The sequence below is a fragment of the Bos indicus x Bos taurus genome, chromosome 20, assembly GCF_003369695.1.
Source record: "Bos indicus x Bos taurus breed Angus x Brahman F1 hybrid chromosome 20, Bos_hybrid_MaternalHap_v2.0, whole genome shotgun sequence".
Taxonomy (NCBI): Eukaryota; Metazoa; Chordata; class Mammalia; order Artiodactyla; family Bovidae; genus Bos; species Bos indicus x Bos taurus.
Window position 1 is genome coordinate 7623817 of NC_040095.1, and position 18871 is coordinate 7642687.

Genomic DNA, 18871 nt, shown 5'->3' on the forward strand with positions numbered 1-18871 from the left:
CCCTCAGACTTCCCATTTGTCAGTGTTAGTGGCTAATACATTCATCTCTGGGAAATACTTCTCAAAAGCAAGCATGCTATAGATATGCATGAAATGTAAAATGACAACTTTCTAGGACTTCAACTTTTCCTATCTAATCAAAGACTAAATTATTTCTAAGGTTCTTTCTCACACTTAAATATAACATGTAATTACCTGGTACACATTAAAGAAAACTAAGTTATTTGACCTTTCTATTAGACTTGAGAATTCATATCTATGAATGCATTTAAAATAAATAAGGAATACTTCAGAGCTACCTCTCGGTCCTGCAGGACAGTGTGTGTCCTGCCATCGAAATCCTGCAGTTAGTGAAACTGGGTTTGCTACTTACAGAAAATAGTTTAAAAGGTAAACAGAAATGAAAGTGTCTTACAACTACTCAGAATAACACGAGGAACCCAGGCCCTCTTATTTTCCTTCTACTTTCACAGCCACCCTCTCAGATAACCCACTGCTTAATATATCCATAAATTTCTATACCCCTTGTGTTTTAAGCATTCTGCTTTGCAAAACTCTTGGAATAACATGGAATGGAGAAAAAAGTACATTTGAAAGCTGAAAAGAAATCCTCTCTGGAACACCTTTTGGGACACCATCAAGAGCCATCCAATATCTAAGAGAAGAACAATATGGGAGGAGATCTAACTCTTGGAACTAAAGAATGATAGGTCAGCTCAGTTCAGTTGCTCAGTCGTCTCCGACTCTTTGCAACCCCATGAATCGCAGCACGCCAGCCTCCCTGTCCATCACCAACTTCCGGAGTTCACTCAGACTCACGTCCATCGAGTCAGTGATGCCATCCAGCCATCTCATCCTCTGTCGTCCCCTTCTCCTCCTGCCCCCAATCCCTCCCAGCATCAGAGTCTTTTCCAATGAGTCAACTCTTCGCATGAGGTGGCCACCCAGAGCTGATCTCCTTTAGAATGGACTGGTTGGATCTCCTTGCAGTCCAAGGGACTCTCAAGAGTCTTCTCCAACACCACAGTTCAAAAGCATCAATTCTTTGGCACTCAGCTTTCTTCACAGTCCAACTCTCACATCCATACATGACCACAGGAAAAACCATAGCCTTGACTAGAAGGACCTTTGTTGGCAAAGTAATGTCTCTGCTTTTAAATATGCTATCTAGGTTGGTCATGACTTTCCTTCCAAGGAGTAAGTGTCTTTTAATTTCATGGCTGCAGTCACCATCTGCAGTGATTTTGGAGCCCAGAAAAATAAAGTCTGACACTGTTTCCACTGTTTCCCCATCTATTTCCCATGAAGTGATGGGACCAGATGCTATGATCTTCGTTTTCTGAATGTTGAGCTTTAAGCCAACTTTTTCACTCTTCTCTTTCACTTTCATCAAGAGGCTTTTTAATTCCTCTTCACTTTCTGCCATAAGGGTGGTGTCATCTGCATATCTGAGGTTATTGATATTTCTCCCAGCAATCTTGAGTCCAGCTTGTGCTTCATCCAGCCCAGCATTTCTCATGATGTACTCTGCATATAAGTTAAATAAGCAGGGTGACAATATACAGCTTTGATGTACTCCTTTTCCTATTTGGAACCAGTCTGTTGTTCCATGTCCAGTTCTAACTGTTGCTTCCTGACCTGCATACAGATTTCTCAAGAGGCAGGTCAGGTGGTCTGGTATTCCCATCTCTTTCAGAATTTTCCACCATTTATTGTGATCCACACAGTCAAAGGCTTTGGCCTAGTCAATATGCTAACCTATTTGTTTTTTTTCAGAACCTGGCATCTAAGTGTTTAAAAAGCTCCAGTTTTCCAAATTGAAAACTGACAGAGTTGAGACTTCAACTTTGAACACTCAGATCAGTTTTTTTTTTTTTTTAAATAAAAGGTAGTAGATCCATCAGATTTAAGATGGATGGTGGCAATAAAATAACTGAGTCATACCACATAATCCTAAGGACTTGGGATAGATGAAGTGTCTGCTCCTACAGGAATGAGCCTGCAAGGTCCAAAATGAGCCCCCCCCCCCCCCCGGCTCCTTTTACCTGGCTGAACTCTTTTCCAGAAACTAAGTGATCAAAATAAATAAGGCAAATAAAGAAGGCAAACCCTCAAGTAAATATCTATAACATGACCAAAGCAAAGCATTAGGGTCTAGGCAGGTATCATACTGGCGTAACCAACAAGCTGTCAGGAATACAGTGGGTGAGGTGAAAGATCGACTCTACTGGATACACCAGGGGATAGGGCTAAGAAAGGTGGATGCTTTCAGGATGTAGACCAGAGACAGACCAAAGAATGGGGGGCGGGGACCAGGAATGAGGAATATGAGAGAAAGAGATGATCCCTATACATTCCATCCAAGCTAACACTTTTTGTTGTTGTTCAAGCCCTTTTACTTTTTATTTTTAAATTCTAAATTCATTTATTTTTTAATTGGAGGATAATTGCCTTACAGAATTGTGTTGGTCTCTGCCAAATATCAACATGAATCAGCCATAGGTATACATGTGTCCCCTCTGTCTTGAACCTCCCTCCCCATCCCACCCCTCTAGGTTGTTAACAGAACTCTGATTTGAGTTCCCTGAGTCATACAGCAAATTCCCATTGGCAATCTATTTTACATACGATTATGTAAGTTTCCGTGTTACTCTCTCCATACATCCCACCTCCTCCTTCCTCCCTACTGCCCCATGTCCATGAGTCTGTTCTCTGTCTGTGTCTCCATTCAAGCTAACACATTTCATAAGTCAGTACTTAACTGATTCTGACATTGGCTCACTCAGTCTGAAATTCCTCTCCTGATGGAAAATATTTTTGATTTAAAAAATAAATCTTTACAATCAGTCAAATAACCCCAGCCTACTTCTTCAATTGTTAAAAAGATGGCAAGGAGAAGACTGCTAATCAAAATGATGACCAGGATGATGAACAAATTCCAGAAGTAGTCAGTAAATAATTTAAATAAGTCATAAACGTAAAGCATCTAAAATGGTGCCAGGCACATGAAAACACCCAACAACAGTCATTGCTCTCTACTGTCATCATTGTCATTGTCCTGATGCCATCCTCGTTGGCCTATGCTTAAGTGGCATTCTAAGTCTGTCTGTTTCAAAATTTCTATTCTGGTTTCCAAAAAATAGAAAGGAACAAAAGGAGATTTCTTTTTCTTCTTCATACTTACAGTCCAAGATGTAAAGCAAAATAGTCCATTCTGATCTATATAGTAAAAGATCTCAGAGTTTGAGCATTAATAGCACCCAAATTAAAACGATTTTCTTCCTTCTCATATGGTCTCTCAAAGTCAAACATTTGTGCCATGTCTGACATAACCCCAAGGCTGTTTCACAGTGTGACTCATAACAGTTAGTTTCTCAAGACCCACAGAACACAGTGGTCCAGTTTGCTGGCTCATTGGCTGCCCAAGGTTAACTCCAAGGACAGTTTTACCTTCTAGAGGAAAGAGCAGCTTAGGGCATACAGCTTTCAAATCTGCATATTAATCACAAAGTTGATAATGTTCAAAGCGTTTTCTGTATCATTTATTCTTTGTTTCAAACTTAACACTTCTAAACAAGACTCCATGATAACAGACAGCAGGGATGTTAGACACTTTCTGTAGCTGGCACCAGGGCCTGTTATCACGCAGCAGTCTTCCTGTTGTGGAGGACAGACCTTGTGAGAACCTGATGCCTTTCTAAAGCAGGTGGTCTCACACTGCTCCCCACTGTCCTGTGCTTGGAAGTGTTTGGCTTTGAAAATAACCCCAGCCTACTCTGTCCCCAGTCCTGAGCCCTGCTCATCCAGGGACTGAACGGAGCAGCGGGCACACGTACACCCACGCAGATCACAAAGGGAGCAAAGCCTCAAGCAGGCTCTTTATGCAAAACCTCTCACAAACTACTGAACAGGTACCGAAAACAATGGCTAAACATTTCCAAAGATGGATCAAACAGTGCCTCAGGAAATCTGAAAGAGTTAAAATACCTTTGTTCTCTCGGTGGCTCCGGCAAGCTGTAAGCTCTTTGCTCTACAAGACACAGAACAATAAAATGAAAACGAAGGCAGACGAATGAGCAGTCATGTGTTAGTCTGAAGTGCACACAATGTACTCAACTCTACGTTATCATTATACATACCACCAGTTAACAAATAACAAGAAAACAAGTTATTCTGTATAACTAGGGCACTGCTCCAAATATCTTTATCACTTTCCCTAATTTGGAGAAAATGGAGAGAAGGCCAAAACATGGCAACATTTAATGATTTTATGAACTAAGTTAAGGCACTGGCACCCCACTCCAGTACTCTTGCCTGGAAAATCCCATGGATGGAGGAGCCTGGTAGGCTGCAGCCCATGGGGTCGCTCAGAGTTGGACACAACTGAGCGACTTCACTTTCACTTTTCACTTTCATGCATTGGAGAAGGAAATGGCAACCCACTCCAGTGTTCTTGCCTGGAGAATCCCAGGGATGGGGGAGCCTGGTGGGCTGCCGTCTATGGGGTCGCACAGAGTCGGACACGACTGAAGCGACTTAGCAGCAGCAGCAAGCAGACTGAACAATGAAACATTAGAACACATCTTTGAAGCAGTCAAGCTTTCACACATGTGCTGTGATCATACACACACACACACACACACACACACACACGTTAAAATTATTTCTTTTTCCTTAAGAGTTAATTTACTCTTCGCAGTCCTATGATTTTGACTGACCTAAATGTTATCAACCCAAATGTTTGCTACCATAGAAGAATATTCATTGGAATCTTTGTACATTTAGTGTGTAACCTCAACCTAAATTGCCTGTTTGTAATTCTTACCTCTGGAGAGTATCAAACTTCATTCAACTGCCCTATTTTTAAATATACTGTCTAAAGACAAGCTTTTATTCACAGAAAAAAAACAGGGAATTAATTTCAGTTTCTTATTCTTTCTAATTCAAATGCAAAGATTTACGGTATGTATGTAAAGCAAAAATACCCTTCCTTATTCATTAAAGAACTCATAAATCAGGGCTCTTTCCCTTACAAACTTCAATTTTTCCCTCAGTCATCTGAGATTTCAAACATCATAACTGTCAGAATTTAACAATCAGAGATACTAGAGACAAAAAGCCAAAGGTACCATTTTGCACACTGCACAGAAAACTTAAGTGTTTTCCAAATAGTTATAGCACAAAGTTAATTCGCCATCTCTAAGACTATTAGTGAAAAGGTAGCCAAGCTGCCATTAAAAGGAATCCCAACCTAAGCTAAGGTCAGGGGGACCTGGAGATCCTAGACAGACTTATGGTATTAAAAAAAAAAATCCAGGGCAAATTCAATCCATCGTCTACTCCTGTCCCCTCAAGGTAGTTGTATCCTTGTTTTTCTTAGTCCTTTCTCTCCATCTTTCATTCTAAAAATCAAAACTGACATTTGTATCAGTGTTGTTTTCCCTTCTTCCAAAAAGACATCCCAGGAGGAAAAGGGGGAAAAAATGCCTTGCAGCACTTCTTTTGTAATTTATGCATTTTGTCTAGTATATTCATTCAGCAAATACTGACTGAAGCCATTCATGAGTCACTGTTTTAGAATGGCAAGTCCAAGCACAAAGATTATGCTTTCAACATTGCTCCACACAGCATAAAAATGCAAAATAATGGCAATATAACAAAGCAAGAATAAGAAAAAAGGAAAGAAAAAAGGAGTAAAATATGTTCTATTTTAAATATTCCAAATATTGAGAATACTTAAGCACATCTCTTGCTTTCTGAGTCCTCTAAGACTCTTAAGGATAGATAATAGACCAAAAAAAGGCATTATCTGATACACTGACAAAAAATTTGTAATAATACTATATACTACAGACTGACATTAATACTTCCCAATAACACCTTTAAATGTAATTATTACGTAATACACTATGAACAGAAAGTATTAAATAATGACACTCCAGAATTCAGCTAACAATTGGGATAGTAGCTAAGAGAGACTATAAGGGCAGCTCTGAGTTGCCCACAACTATTCTACTTATTTATCTGAATTCACTTTTGAAAATTTATCAAGCTACATGCTTATAATATGTACTTCTTTCTGTAGGTATCAGTTCAGTTCAGTTCAGTTCAGTCACTCAGTCATGGCTGACTTTTTGCAACCCCATGGACTGCAGCATGCCAGGCCTCCCTGTCTATCACCAGCTCCCAGAGTTTGATCAAACTCATGTCCATCAAGTCGGTGATGCCATCCAACCATCTCATCCTCTGTCGTCCCCTTCTCCTCCCACCTTCAATCTTTCCCAGCATCAGGGTCTTTTCCAATGACTCAGTTCTTCACATCAGGTGGCCAAAGTATTGGAGTTTCAGCTTCAGGATCAGTCCTTCCAAATGAATATTAAGGACTGATTTCCTTTAGGATTGACTGGTTGGATCTCCTTTCAGTCCAAGGGACTCTCAAGAGTCTTCTCCAACACCACAGTTCAAAAGCATCAATTCTCTGTGCTGCTAAGTCACTTCAGTCGTGTCCGACTGTGTGTGACCCCATAGACGGCAGCCCACCAGGATGCCCCGTCCCTGGGATTCTCCAGGCAAGAACACTGAAGTGGATTGCCATTTCCTTCTCCAATGCATGAAAGTGAAAAGTGAAAGGGAAGTCGTTCAGTCGTGTCCGACTCTTCACGACCCCATGGAATGCAGCCCACCAGGCTCCTCCGTCTGTGGGATTTGCCAGGCAAGAGTACTGGAGTGGGGTGCCAGTGCCTTCTCCAACAATTCTCTGTAGGTATGCTGTATTCTAATTAAAATTTGATTGTATAAAAGTTTATCTATTATTGTTTACATGGGTCACAAAAAATACTGTTTGAGATATACCTATTTGTGTTTCAAGTATGTTCTTTTAACTTGCTAAAGTTCCTTATTAAATAAAGAAATGAAGATAATCTATTTTGCAATGCTTTGCCTCTGGGGAGTTGGGTTATTTCATCACTAATTTACTTAAATAAAATTCTCTAAAGTTCTCACAATAAGGAACCTAGAATAAATTCTAGTTTACACTGCCCTTGAGGAAAACATTTTATTAAAAAAAATAAGGCAGCAGAGAGGTGTGTACATATTTGTGATTTCATCAAAATAAAATTTATGCTTTATGTGATATCCAGTGAGCTGAGGGTTTTGCTAAGAGTAGAAAACTCAATAGTGAAAATGAAATTTAGAATACTTGCCTGCTCCTCTTATATGTTTTATGTACTTTTACTAACTGAAAATCCACTCTGGAAAAGAATGCTTTCACAGCCAAATGGTAAATAATGCTTACCTTCAATTGAATTACACACTGTAAAATCACGCATCAATCGAGTTTTTCCTAAAGAAATTTTGGGTGATGAGCAGGAATACGAACGTGAACGGATTCCAGAAAACAATGATTCCTAAAAGAAATCATAACAAAGCTTTTAAAAAAATTCCACAGAAGATTTGAAAGTATGCACTCATTATCAACGTTACTAAATCAGGACCTTTACAAAAACGATTCAACTTGAATATTTCTGATGTAATCTTATTAATGATTTGTTTCTGTTTGTCTCTCACTCACAACTCTAAAACATGCTATTGTTTTTTGAATGCTCAAATAAACTTGAGCTCTGGGAATAGTTCCTATATACTTTATACAAGTATATAGGATATACTTAGGATACAAGTATAACATTCTAACCATGTTGGTTAAAAGTGAAAAATTAAGTCACATAATTTTCTCTGCATATTCAACAAGTCTGACTTTTTTTGACCTGAGTTGTCATTTATTTTTATAATTTTAAACTGTAGCCTTTAAGCAAAATTCCGTATGAACTAAGATCTATATACATAACAATTATTAGAAGGTAAAGAAACAGTCACCTAAAATTATGTTCTTAAAAGTTCCTAATGGCTATTTCCTGAGGGTGTCCCTGGTAGCTCATATGGCAAAGAATCTGCCTACAATTCAGGAAACCAGGGTTTGATCCCTGGGTTAGGAAGATCCCCTGGAGAAGAGAATGGCGGCCCACTCCAGTATTCTTGCCTGGAGAATTCCACAGACAGAGGAGCCTGGTGGGCTACAGTCCATGAGATCACAGAGTCGGGCATGACTGAGTGACTCACACACAAAGGCTATTTGTAATATTAGCTGCAGCCTCCAAAAAAGAATGCACCAGAGCATTATACAAATCCTTCTAGTCTTTGCTCATCTTTCAACAGATCTTCCATCCAGTACTTCCTGGGATTTTGTTTGAATTATCACTGGTGTATATAGTTTAACTTTATCCCTTTAAGTGACCTGCTGTTTTCTTCCTGTGTGCCCAACCACCTATTATTTCTATCATTATATCGGCAACATATGTGAAAGTGTAAGAAGGCAAGATAATAAAAACATGTTTTTCTTACATGTTCTAGAAATCTTACATGAATGTGCAACAGAATGTCACTAAAGCCATTTTACGGCACCCAAACCCATCCAACAGAGGCCATGTGGACTTAGGACTGAGGCCCACCTCCCATTAAGATACCACTTAAGGTCAGCGGTAAAAGAAAGTGCTGCAAAATGTGTTACTAAAACAAGGCGTCAGCAACAGCCCTTTAGAAGCACTATTTTCTTTTGTTCTCCATAAGTAAAAGCACATGGTTGCCTTAGGCTCGTGCTTTAGTTGAAGAGCCTGGAGGAAAGTTGAAAATAGAAGCCTGACCTTGCTTTGAATGGCCTTGAGCCATGGCACCATGACTTTCTTATTGGGAAAGACCCAGTGGGCCTGGCAGTCCAAAAGGCCAACCTAAGTTATCCCCTAACAGTGAGTTGGTCACAAAGGGCCCTAGCCAAGTGCCATCCTCTGCATTGAAGTCATGCATGGTAATCATTTTTCCTAACAATAGCAATTTGAAAATTATCCAGAATTCCTTGGCAAAAAGTTATACAGGGTAATTACAAAGGCAAGGCAAGCCATAATTTATATGACAGATTCTTCTTAAAAGTGAACAGTAGAGAACTATTTCACAGAGCATTACTTTTCCTTCTAAGTAATGATGAGTTTTTCATGCTGCTGCTGCTGCTAAGTCACGGCAGTCGTGTCCAACTCTGTGCGACCCCATAGACGGCAGCCCAACAGGCTCACCCGTCCCTGGGATTCTCCAGGCAAGAACACTGGAGTGGGTTGCCATTTCCTTCTCCAATGCATGAAAGTGAAAAGTGAAAGTGAAGTCGCTCAGTCGTGTCCAACTCTTAGCGACGCCATGGACTATAGCCTACCAGGCTCCTCCATCCATGGGATTTTCCAGGCAAGAGTACTTGAGTGGGGTGCCATTGCCTTCTCTGGAGTTTTTCATAGTTCCATTCAAATTACAAGTCTGAGAACTAGCTACATGAATAACCATATCTAATTTTTATTATCCAAAAATATCACATGATCTTTAGTTTCAGAAGATGATGACAGCTGTACAGACCTCAGAGCTGAGGGTAGAGGATTCAGGTTCTAGGGTCAGAAGGCCTAGATCTGAGTTCTGACTCTATCACCAAGCTTTGGGCAATGTGGACGTCTAATCTCTGCACAACTTTAACAGATCAAAAATTAAAATAAAAATACCACTTTATATCCTAGGTGAGTTATGAGAAAAGTATGTGTTTTGTACATACATGAAGCATGTTTTGCATATTGTAGAGCATACTATAAAAATAAAACATAATCATAACCACCATATGTTTGAGATAAGAGATGTTAAAGCACAGCACGTATCGTTTTATAGTGTTTTACTCAAACACGTTGCATTTACAGTAGTAAACTCAATTTAAAAAGAAAACAAGTGGACAATAGAAATAAAACAGAAAACATAGGTCCAAACATAAAAGGGCTTCCCTGTAAGACTGGAAAAGTTTAGTCATTTCAAGAAACCACAATGAAATGAAACTCCAATGTGAAAAAAGACACAAAAGCTGTCTCCTGTGGAAAAACTAACAGAGTCTATGGTATTCCAGATGAGTTCATGCAACTCAACAAATGTTACCTCTGCCTTGGCAATATTATTTACCTCATCACCAGCACCAAGTAAAATTTTATGTGTGCAAAACAAGCTTGATCATTTAAACTCACTTCATACTACCAGCCTTTCTCCCATTGCTTAAGGGATGATGGCAGAAAACACTATAAAATGGTAACATTTTCCAAAAACATGAAAGATGATTTTCGTTGGTGGGGAATCATGAAAACAAATCAGCCATTCTACGTAGGGACTATACACATTAGAATGTGAGAGTGTGAAAAGACAGACTCGTGAAGTTCATGGGTCTTCAATTAAAAAAACATTCACATGTGTTACCATAAACATAATTTGTCTCTCAGAGATGAGCAGATTTAGACAACATACTTTCCAGGCTTTTAATAAACCAAATGAATACTAATAAGAATACCTTCAGCTGCAGGCTACTTGATAAAGAAAATGATTCCGTCCTGGAGATATTAAAATCTGGTTCGGTGTTGGTCTCAAAAGAGTCCAATTCATCCCCGCTAGCAATGCCAGTTCTCGAGGAACTCTGACACATGGGAGTGTAGCAATTGTGCGACTGCTCCGAATGGCCCTCTCCTTCACTGTCAGCATCCAAGGCATCAAGGCTGGAACTGCAGCAAAAAGCGAACAAACAGCTAAGTCATCAACTAAGACAGCCATGGCTCTCTACCTCCCTGAATTCAGAGTCTCTATTGGTGTCAGCTACAAGGGGCTCTCATTCACTACCTAACAAAATTCATACTTAAGTGATTTCTATCATTTTTTCCTCTCCCCTCATCCTGAATAGATCTTCTTAAACAAGATTTTATGGTTCCCCGAATGAACATTTAAACCTAGCAAAAGTCATTTCAAATTACTACTATCTTCATTATTTCTGTTTTTTAAATATAATTATTGGCTTTCCCTGGTGGCTCAGCTGGTAAAGAATCTGCCTGCACTGCAGGAGATCTGGGTTTGAATTTTACAAGGCCCAAATAGTTACCTTTCAAATATTAAAAACACAGACAAAACAGAGCCACTGAGCTGTTTAGTGGAGAGGGGGCAGGCTCTGGAGCAATTTACATGTGAAAAATGCAGCATGGCTTTCTTTCCTTTGCCCCTGGACAAGTTAGGAGGGCAGAAGCACACTAAGACAAGGAGAGGTATGAAGATCTCATTCCAGAGCTGGTGACAAGAAATGGGTCAGGCATGAGTCAAGTGAGGTTCCAAACATGTCCTGTTCAATTATCAATTTTAGAGATTTAAAAAAATGATTCCTATGACAACTCCACTTCAGAAGCAGGTGGTGATGCTGCTAACCTACTGCTTTTCTTTCCTCATTTAACTTTGATAACCATAAAATTAAAAGGCAAGAATTTGACCTTGCACCGTTCCAGCTCCTTCCATTCCATCTACATTTTAAACCACTCAAGTTTTGAGGCTGAGAACTTCCACAGGCATGTTAATATATAATGTACTTTTTAAATGTAGTTTTTCTTTGAGTGTTATACTTCTGGAGCTAAAATTTTAATAACAACACAATAAATCATCTTGATTTTGAAATAGAGAGAACCAGAAACAGACTTCAAATTTGGTTATTTTCCTTGTCTCTTATATCAAAGCAGAGCCCAAAATGTCCCATCAGTTTAATTTGCAGCCATGACCACACAAGCATCTTTAAAACTATAACTCACACAATAAAAATCTAGAGAAGATCTTTTATTATCTATCCACTAGACATCACTCTTGGTACCGTTATCTGTTAAAGGTTTCTAACCTCCAGCTGTTGTTTATCAGTGCAACCCAGGGATCAGCACCCAGTGACTTATGCTTACCCTTCCTTTTACTCCTTTCTGATTAAGTTTCTGTCGAATATTCATTCAGGTACATATTTATATATACTCATATGTGTGTTCATTTTATTGTTATTTTGATTCATAATCTTATGTGTAAAACAGGACATATAATCAGAGGTCCAAGGCTCACAAACACTGCCCACACCACTGTTTTATTCGTTCCCTACAATGCCCACTCAATGTAACAATTATCTTAAATTTGGGCATTTTTCTCTTCTTCATTCTCATTTGTCACTCTCATGAAGAATCCTCTTTGTTCTCACTACCTAAGGAAAGTCATGCGTGCTTAGTCGCTCAGTTGTGTCCAACTCTGCAACCCTATGGATTGTAGCCCGCCAGGCTCCTCTCCAGGGGATCTTCCCAACCCAGGGCTCGAAACCAGGTCTCCCACATTGCAGGCAGATTCTTTACCATCTGAGCCACCCGGGAAGCCCTAGGATAAAATGAAATCAGTAAAAATGGGCCTATTCCCTAAAGAAAATAGACTAAAGGATGAATGGATAAGAAGTGAAGACAAAGACACAGGGTCTCACACACATGCACACACACATAGACATATGTACGATCATACACAATAAAATGATTGTTCTAAGGACATTTTTACATATACAAGAAATTATATGGAAGGTAACTATAAGTTACAGAGGATAAAAATAAAACAAACACCTCAATTTGCTGCTCTTTGATGACCTACCGATGGGTAGGATGGTGGGGAAGTGGAGGGAGGTCCAAGGGAGGGGATATGTGTACACATAACTGATTCACGTTGTGGTACAGCAGAAACTAACAACATTGCAGAAACAATTATACACCAATAAAAAATTTAAAATAGAATAAACACCCATCAACCCACTCAACTTGAAACAAACATTGGCCACACTGTTGTTTTATCCTTTCCCTACAATGCCCACTCAATGTAACAAGTATCTTAAATTTGGGGATTTTTATCCTCTTCATTCTCATTTGTTTTTCCTTATTGCTTAAGCACATTATACATGCCCTACAGTAACAGATTGTTTTTGCATTTTATAAATGTGAGATCTAACTGAAGTATTTTGTGGCTCCTTTTTTTGTTCTACTTCATGTTTCTAAGTTGCACGTGATTATGCAAGTAGACATAGTCATAGTTAATTCACTTTTACTACCACACAGTATCCCATTATGTAACTACAGTGTAATTTATCTTTTCATCCCCTACCATTTGGGTTATTTCCTACTGCAATAAATAGTCTTATGCATGTCTTTTAGGACACAGAAGAAACACTGCTGGGTCATAATATATATGCACATCCAACTTTACAAGAAAATGCCAAAATATTTTCCAAAGTTATTATACAACTTTCACTCATATCAACTGTATATAGGAGTTTCTATCATATGCATTTTCACCAAAATATGGTATTATTACACTTTATAAAATTTTTGCATATCTAGTAAGTATTAAATGGTATCTCATTGTGGTTTTCTTTTATTATATTTTTGTCAGCTTTCTTATGTATCTTACTTTCAAGTCATGAAATATAAGAACCTAAATGGAGGCAAATTTTGATGTAGAAATAAAAATGGTGGGGGCAATAACAATAAGAAAATAGAATTTTCCAAGTCCAGCTACAAAGTTCTTTGATTTTCTACATTTTCTCTCTAGAATGTGGTACTTTACCTTCTTTTCTTTAGACGACTTTGCTCCTTTTCAAATCCACGAAGACCAAAAGAAAGATTCAAATTGGAAGCATATGAACTAGATGATATGAAAGATGATTGGGCTTCCGTGTGTGACGTCACTTCTGGGCTCTTATTTGGTGGGTATGTGCCAGCACTGGCTTCAGTAGGAAGGCTGGGTTTGCTGCTCTCAGGCCCCAGAGAAGAATCCATAGATTCAAGACAGGTATTTGCAGGGATTTCCTCTATATTAATATAGTTAATGTCCAAATCACCAACCTGGTAGTTGAAAGAAAAATATTTGCTGAGCAAAACCAGGAAAGATTGGCAGAACAAAGAATACAGTTTTCACAATTTAAAGACCCTCCAACTTATTTATCTTTTCTGTTTTTTTTTGTTGTTGTTCTTGTTTTTCTTTATGTAAACAAAGGAATTCTTACATGATATATTTTTGTTTACTTCCTGCTCTCCCATAATACACAAAAGGAAGACGACCAAGTATTTTATAAACTGTATTACAAAACCAGAAACTGACTATGATTTTAACATTTTATGAACCACTGACTCAAAATGAGGAAAACTGTTTTAAATACTTGAGACAAAAACTAAAGAGTAGGCATTTTAGCTTACAAAATAGTTTATAGGAACCTGGGAAACAAGTCATTGGCAGTCACATAAATCTGAGTCTCCCAAACAAAAGATCAAATAAAGCTACATAAGATGTATGGGTTTAGCATAACTAGAAGACAGAAAATACCCCAAACTTTAAATTACCTGTAAATTCTAAACAAGAGAGTACCAGAAAAACATCAATTTCTGCTTTATTAACTATGTCAAAGCCTTTGACTGTGTGGATCACAATAAACGGTAGAAAATTCTGAAAGAGATGGGAATACCAGACCACCTGACCTGCCTCTTGAGAAACCTGTATGCAGGTCAGGAAGCAACAGTTAGAACTGGACAGGGAACAACAGACTGGTTCCAAATAGGAAAAGAAGTTCGTCAAGGCTGTATATTGTCACCCTGCTTATTTAACTTCTATGCAGAGTACATCATGAGAAACGCCGGGCTGAAGAAGCACAAGCTGGAATCAAGGTTGCCGGGAGAAATATCCATAACCTCAGATATGCAGATGACACCACCCTTTTGGCAGAAAGTGAAGAGGAACTAAAAAGCCTCTTGATGAAAGTGAAAGTGGAGAGTGAAAAAGTTGGCTTAAAGTTCAACATTCAGAAAATGAAGACCATGGCATCTGGTCCCATCACTTCATGGGAAATAGATGGGGAAACAGTGGAGACAGCGTCAGACTTTATTTTTTGGGGCCCCAAAATCACTACAGATGGTGACTGCAGCCATGAAATTAAAAGATGCTTACTCCTTGAAAGAAAAGTTATGACCAACCTAGATAGCATATTCAAAAGCAGAGATATTACTTTGCCAGCAAAGGTCCATCTAGTCAAGGCTATGGTTTTTCCAGTGGTCATGTATGGATGTGAGAGTTGGACTGTGAAGAAGGCTGAGCGCCAAAGAATTGGTGCTTTTGAAGTGTGGTGTTGGAGAAGACTCTTGAGAGTCCCTTGGACTGCAAGGAGATCCAACCGGTCCATTCTAAAGGAGATCAGCCCTGGGATTTCTTTGGAAGGAATGATGCTAAAGCTGAAACTCCAGTACTTTGGCTACCTCATGCGAAGTGTTGACTCATTGGAAAAGACTCTGATGCTGGGAGGGATTGGGGGCAGGAGGAGAAGGGGACGACAGAGGATGAGATGGCTGGATGGCATCACTGACTCAAAGGACGTGAGTCTGAATGAACTCCGGGAGTTGGTGATGGACAGAGAGGCCTGGTGTGCTGCGATTCATGGGGTCGCAAAGAATCGGATACAACTGAGCGACTGAACTGAACTGAACTGAACTGAAGGAAGTACTGGTGATCTGAAGTGGTGGTCATCAAAAGGCATCACTTTTGAGCAAGAAAACAGTAAAAACAAAGAGAGCAGCTCCAAAAACAACCTGGAATATATTCTTCAAAATTATTGTAAAAGACAAACACTAAGTAACTGTCCCAGATTAAAGAAGACTAAAAGAGAGACAACCAAATGCAAGACATGCTATTTAATTTTCTTTTGCTACAAAGAACATTACTGGAACAATTGGCTAAAATTGAATAATGTCTGTAAACGGCTAATAGTGTGTGGATGATGATTTCCTGATTTTGGTAACTAGATGGCTTAAGTAAGAGAATATCCATGCTTTTAGGAAAATACACTATGAAAGACTGAGGAGTAAAAGGGCATCATATTTTCAATTTACTCTCAAACAAGTTAATATTTGTATACATATCTTAAGCATTTACAAGTACACATATACAAATACATACTCAGAATAATGAAATAAAATATGGTAAAATTTGGAGATTTTTTTATTAAGAGTATACAAGAGTTCTTTGTACTGAATTATACAGGCTTGAAATAATGTCCAAATAAATTTTTTTCAAAGTAGTTTATATGATAATTTTCAAAGTAGTTTATATCACATGAGCTTCCTCATCAGGTAGCTTGATAACCTTGAAAACTCATAGGAAACAGTATGTAAATAAGCTAGCCGTTTTTTCAGGTTTCCATGCCAGATTGAGAGAGATGAAGAAAATTAGATTCTTTCCAGATATTACTAGAAACTATTTTCAGTATGCAGAATCTGGACTCCTTATGTTGTCCTTGCTATTCAAATGGACATAGGAACAGTAAAACAAATGATGTAATTATACTAAAAACGACACCACACCGATATAAGAAACTCTGTGACTTGTAGCCAGATTTTGATTTTTGTTTCACTGCACAAATTCAGCAATCTTCTACTTCATTTCAGTTTACCAATCAGGCTGTTTGAGTTCTCTTTGGATGTATGTTTCACATTATTAAAGCAAAACTTCTCTCAAAGTACTTCCAAACAGAAGTTATTTTCCTATCCTTAATTTGGCTTCCAAAGTTTTCCATTTTTAATGTATCTTACAACATACAAAGACACAGTTTGCCCCCACAAATGTTGAGTCAAGTACAATTTTAGCTTCTGGGGGTAAATGGAAGTACTGCAATATTCACTGGGGAACAGAATGAAAAAATAATGACAAATGTATTTAAACACTGAGAAAATGTGGCAGCAGAATAAAGCCATTAAAATCGGAATGTTGCTAGAGCACAGTAAGTCCAATCACCTTGCATCTTAAAAGAATGTCCCCAGAACTCCCACTTTGTCCTAAACTCTGTGTCTCATCCTAGATTTCTATAACTAGGGCTGACATTCAGTGCTTCACACCTAAAGAAATGCACTCGTTCTTGAGAGCTGATGTCCATTCTGATTTTTTGGTTTTTCTGTCATTTTGAATATCACTCCAATCTATCCCATTTATACTATGCACTTAATGTAACAATTTCTCATAACCAAAGGAAAGAGACATTCAACCAATGGGCAGAAATTAGCATTCACTAGACAGAAAAAAAAAAGTTTACATCATAAAAAATATCTATAAGTAACAGATACAATAGGGTAAAATATATGTATACTAACAATATAGTATACAATATACGTATACTAACAACAACAACCCAAAAAGAACAAAATAGATCACTGTTCAATGAGCATATACAAAATAACTCTTATGTGGAGATCAGGTTTTAAAACCAGGAAATAAGGCAGAAATTATGTGCTATCAAAATTACTCTTGAGAATCCCTTAAACCTCCCATAAATTAGGGCATGCAGAAATTTTCAGATCTATAACTATAATTTTAAAAATATTAAAATGTGAGGATCACCAAGCTACAGGAAAGAACAAAGAATAAATCCCTAAGTAGATACACATCCAAGCCATCTGTCTCTCTGAGTTTTAACTCACAAATCTCTATCAGGGAATGGGTGGAGAATTCTAAAGGGTTCCAGCCTCCCTGCAACATCTCACCATTCTGTTTTAATACTAAAGCTCTATATCCTAATCACACACTAATAGGTGTGTTGTGAGGATTAAGCAAGTAATTTATGTGACAGTCTCACATGGGGCTGGCATTAAGCTCTCGCTCATTAGTGTCTGCTGGATTTGAATACAAATATTACATAATCAGGTCAGAGAAGAAACTGGCCTCCCAAATGTCATTTCCTATTTTGGCCCCATGGATAAGTTCCCACATTCTTCTTGCCGGTGTCCTAAGACCCCTCCCATGGTGCTTCTCGGTGGAAGTTAAGGTGTGCAGGGTTCCCAAGGAAGGACCTACGTCACGAGATCGTATGATGAGATTCCACAGCAACATCACCTGGCTGCTCTTAGGCTGGAATTTTCCGAGGATACAACAATGCACAATGGAATTCTGAGATGCGCACATTTTTAAAAGAGGACAGATCCCCCTAGCGACAGCACTCATACCTCACCTGATCTATCACCATGCAGTTAGCGTAGACGTCATCACCACCATTCAGCATGTCAGAGAGCTGGCCAGCAGCAAGCAATGTTGAGGGGTGCTTGGATTTTTTGAGGGCATCAAAGGAACGATCTAGAGAAAAAATGAAAACAGGGCAAATAAATAGAAGGAATTTATTTTACAGTCGAGCTTTACTGTCTTAACCAAACCACAAGAAAAAAATCAAGATGGCATTTCACTGTCTTCACATAACAAGATCAACAATGCAAGCATTTTCTCTTCTACATCCAAACCCTCTGTTAGCTAAAACATTTGTAAAGAATGTATCATTTCAGATAAAGAAATATGTGCCCATTTCAAGTACTATTTTTCCAACCATGAAAGATTTTTGTAAGAATCAACTGGGTTTTTGGTCTTCAATTCTTAACACTAAACTAAAACTCATTTCACTTTATAGCACAGAAGCATTAGTGACCATACTCGAAGCCTCGGATTCCACTGAAGTAGTCAGGCTCCAGACCTTTTCCGAAAGGACCCTGGATAGGACGCAGTCTGGCCATTCATTGCCTGCTGAATATGTATAATCTCATACAGAGAGAGTTTTGTTTCTATGTTTACTACAGAAATGTTTTCGCTTGCTTTCCATGTTCTCAGGTTTGTTCCAGGCAGGCAAAGTTGCTCAAAGTTGAGTCCCAGAGAGTTGAGATGTTACTGTATTTGTGAGGAATATAAAAAGAATGAAAACTAATACAATTATGTAAAGTTTAAAAAAATATAAAAATAATAAAAAAAATAAAATAAAATTAGAAAAAAAAAATTATATTCAAGGAAAAAATACAAAAAAAAAAAAAAGAAAGTTTCTCAGTCGTGTCCAACTGTTTGTGACCCCATGGACTATATAGTCCATGGAATTCTCCAGGCCAGAATACTGGAGTGGGTAGCCTTTCTGTTCTCCAGGGAAGGA

General features: G+C 38.4%; 1 protein-coding gene across 12 annotated transcripts in view; it reads right to left on the minus strand.

The window, feature by feature from the left end:
* Positions 1–18871, minus strand: part of ARHGEF28 (Rho guanine nucleotide exchange factor 28) — a 339789-nt gene that overhangs the window by 90937 nt on the left and 229981 nt on the right. For all 12 annotated transcript variants that reach the window (XR_003507199.1, XM_027520360.1, XM_027520357.1 and 9 more), the window contains 5 exons: positions 17918–18039; positions 13501–13778; positions 10409–10616; positions 7295–7406; positions 3988–4030 (listed from right to left, as the gene is read on the minus strand). Coding sequence is in view for 11 of the 12 variants with exons in the window: in XM_027520360.1 (XP_027376161.1) it covers positions 3988–4030; positions 7295–7406; positions 10409–10616; positions 13501–13778; positions 17918–18039 (763 nt within the window). In the remaining variant the exon portion in view is untranslated. The remainder of the gene's footprint in view (positions 1–3987; positions 4031–7294; positions 7407–10408; positions 10617–13500; positions 13779–17917; positions 18040–18871) is intronic.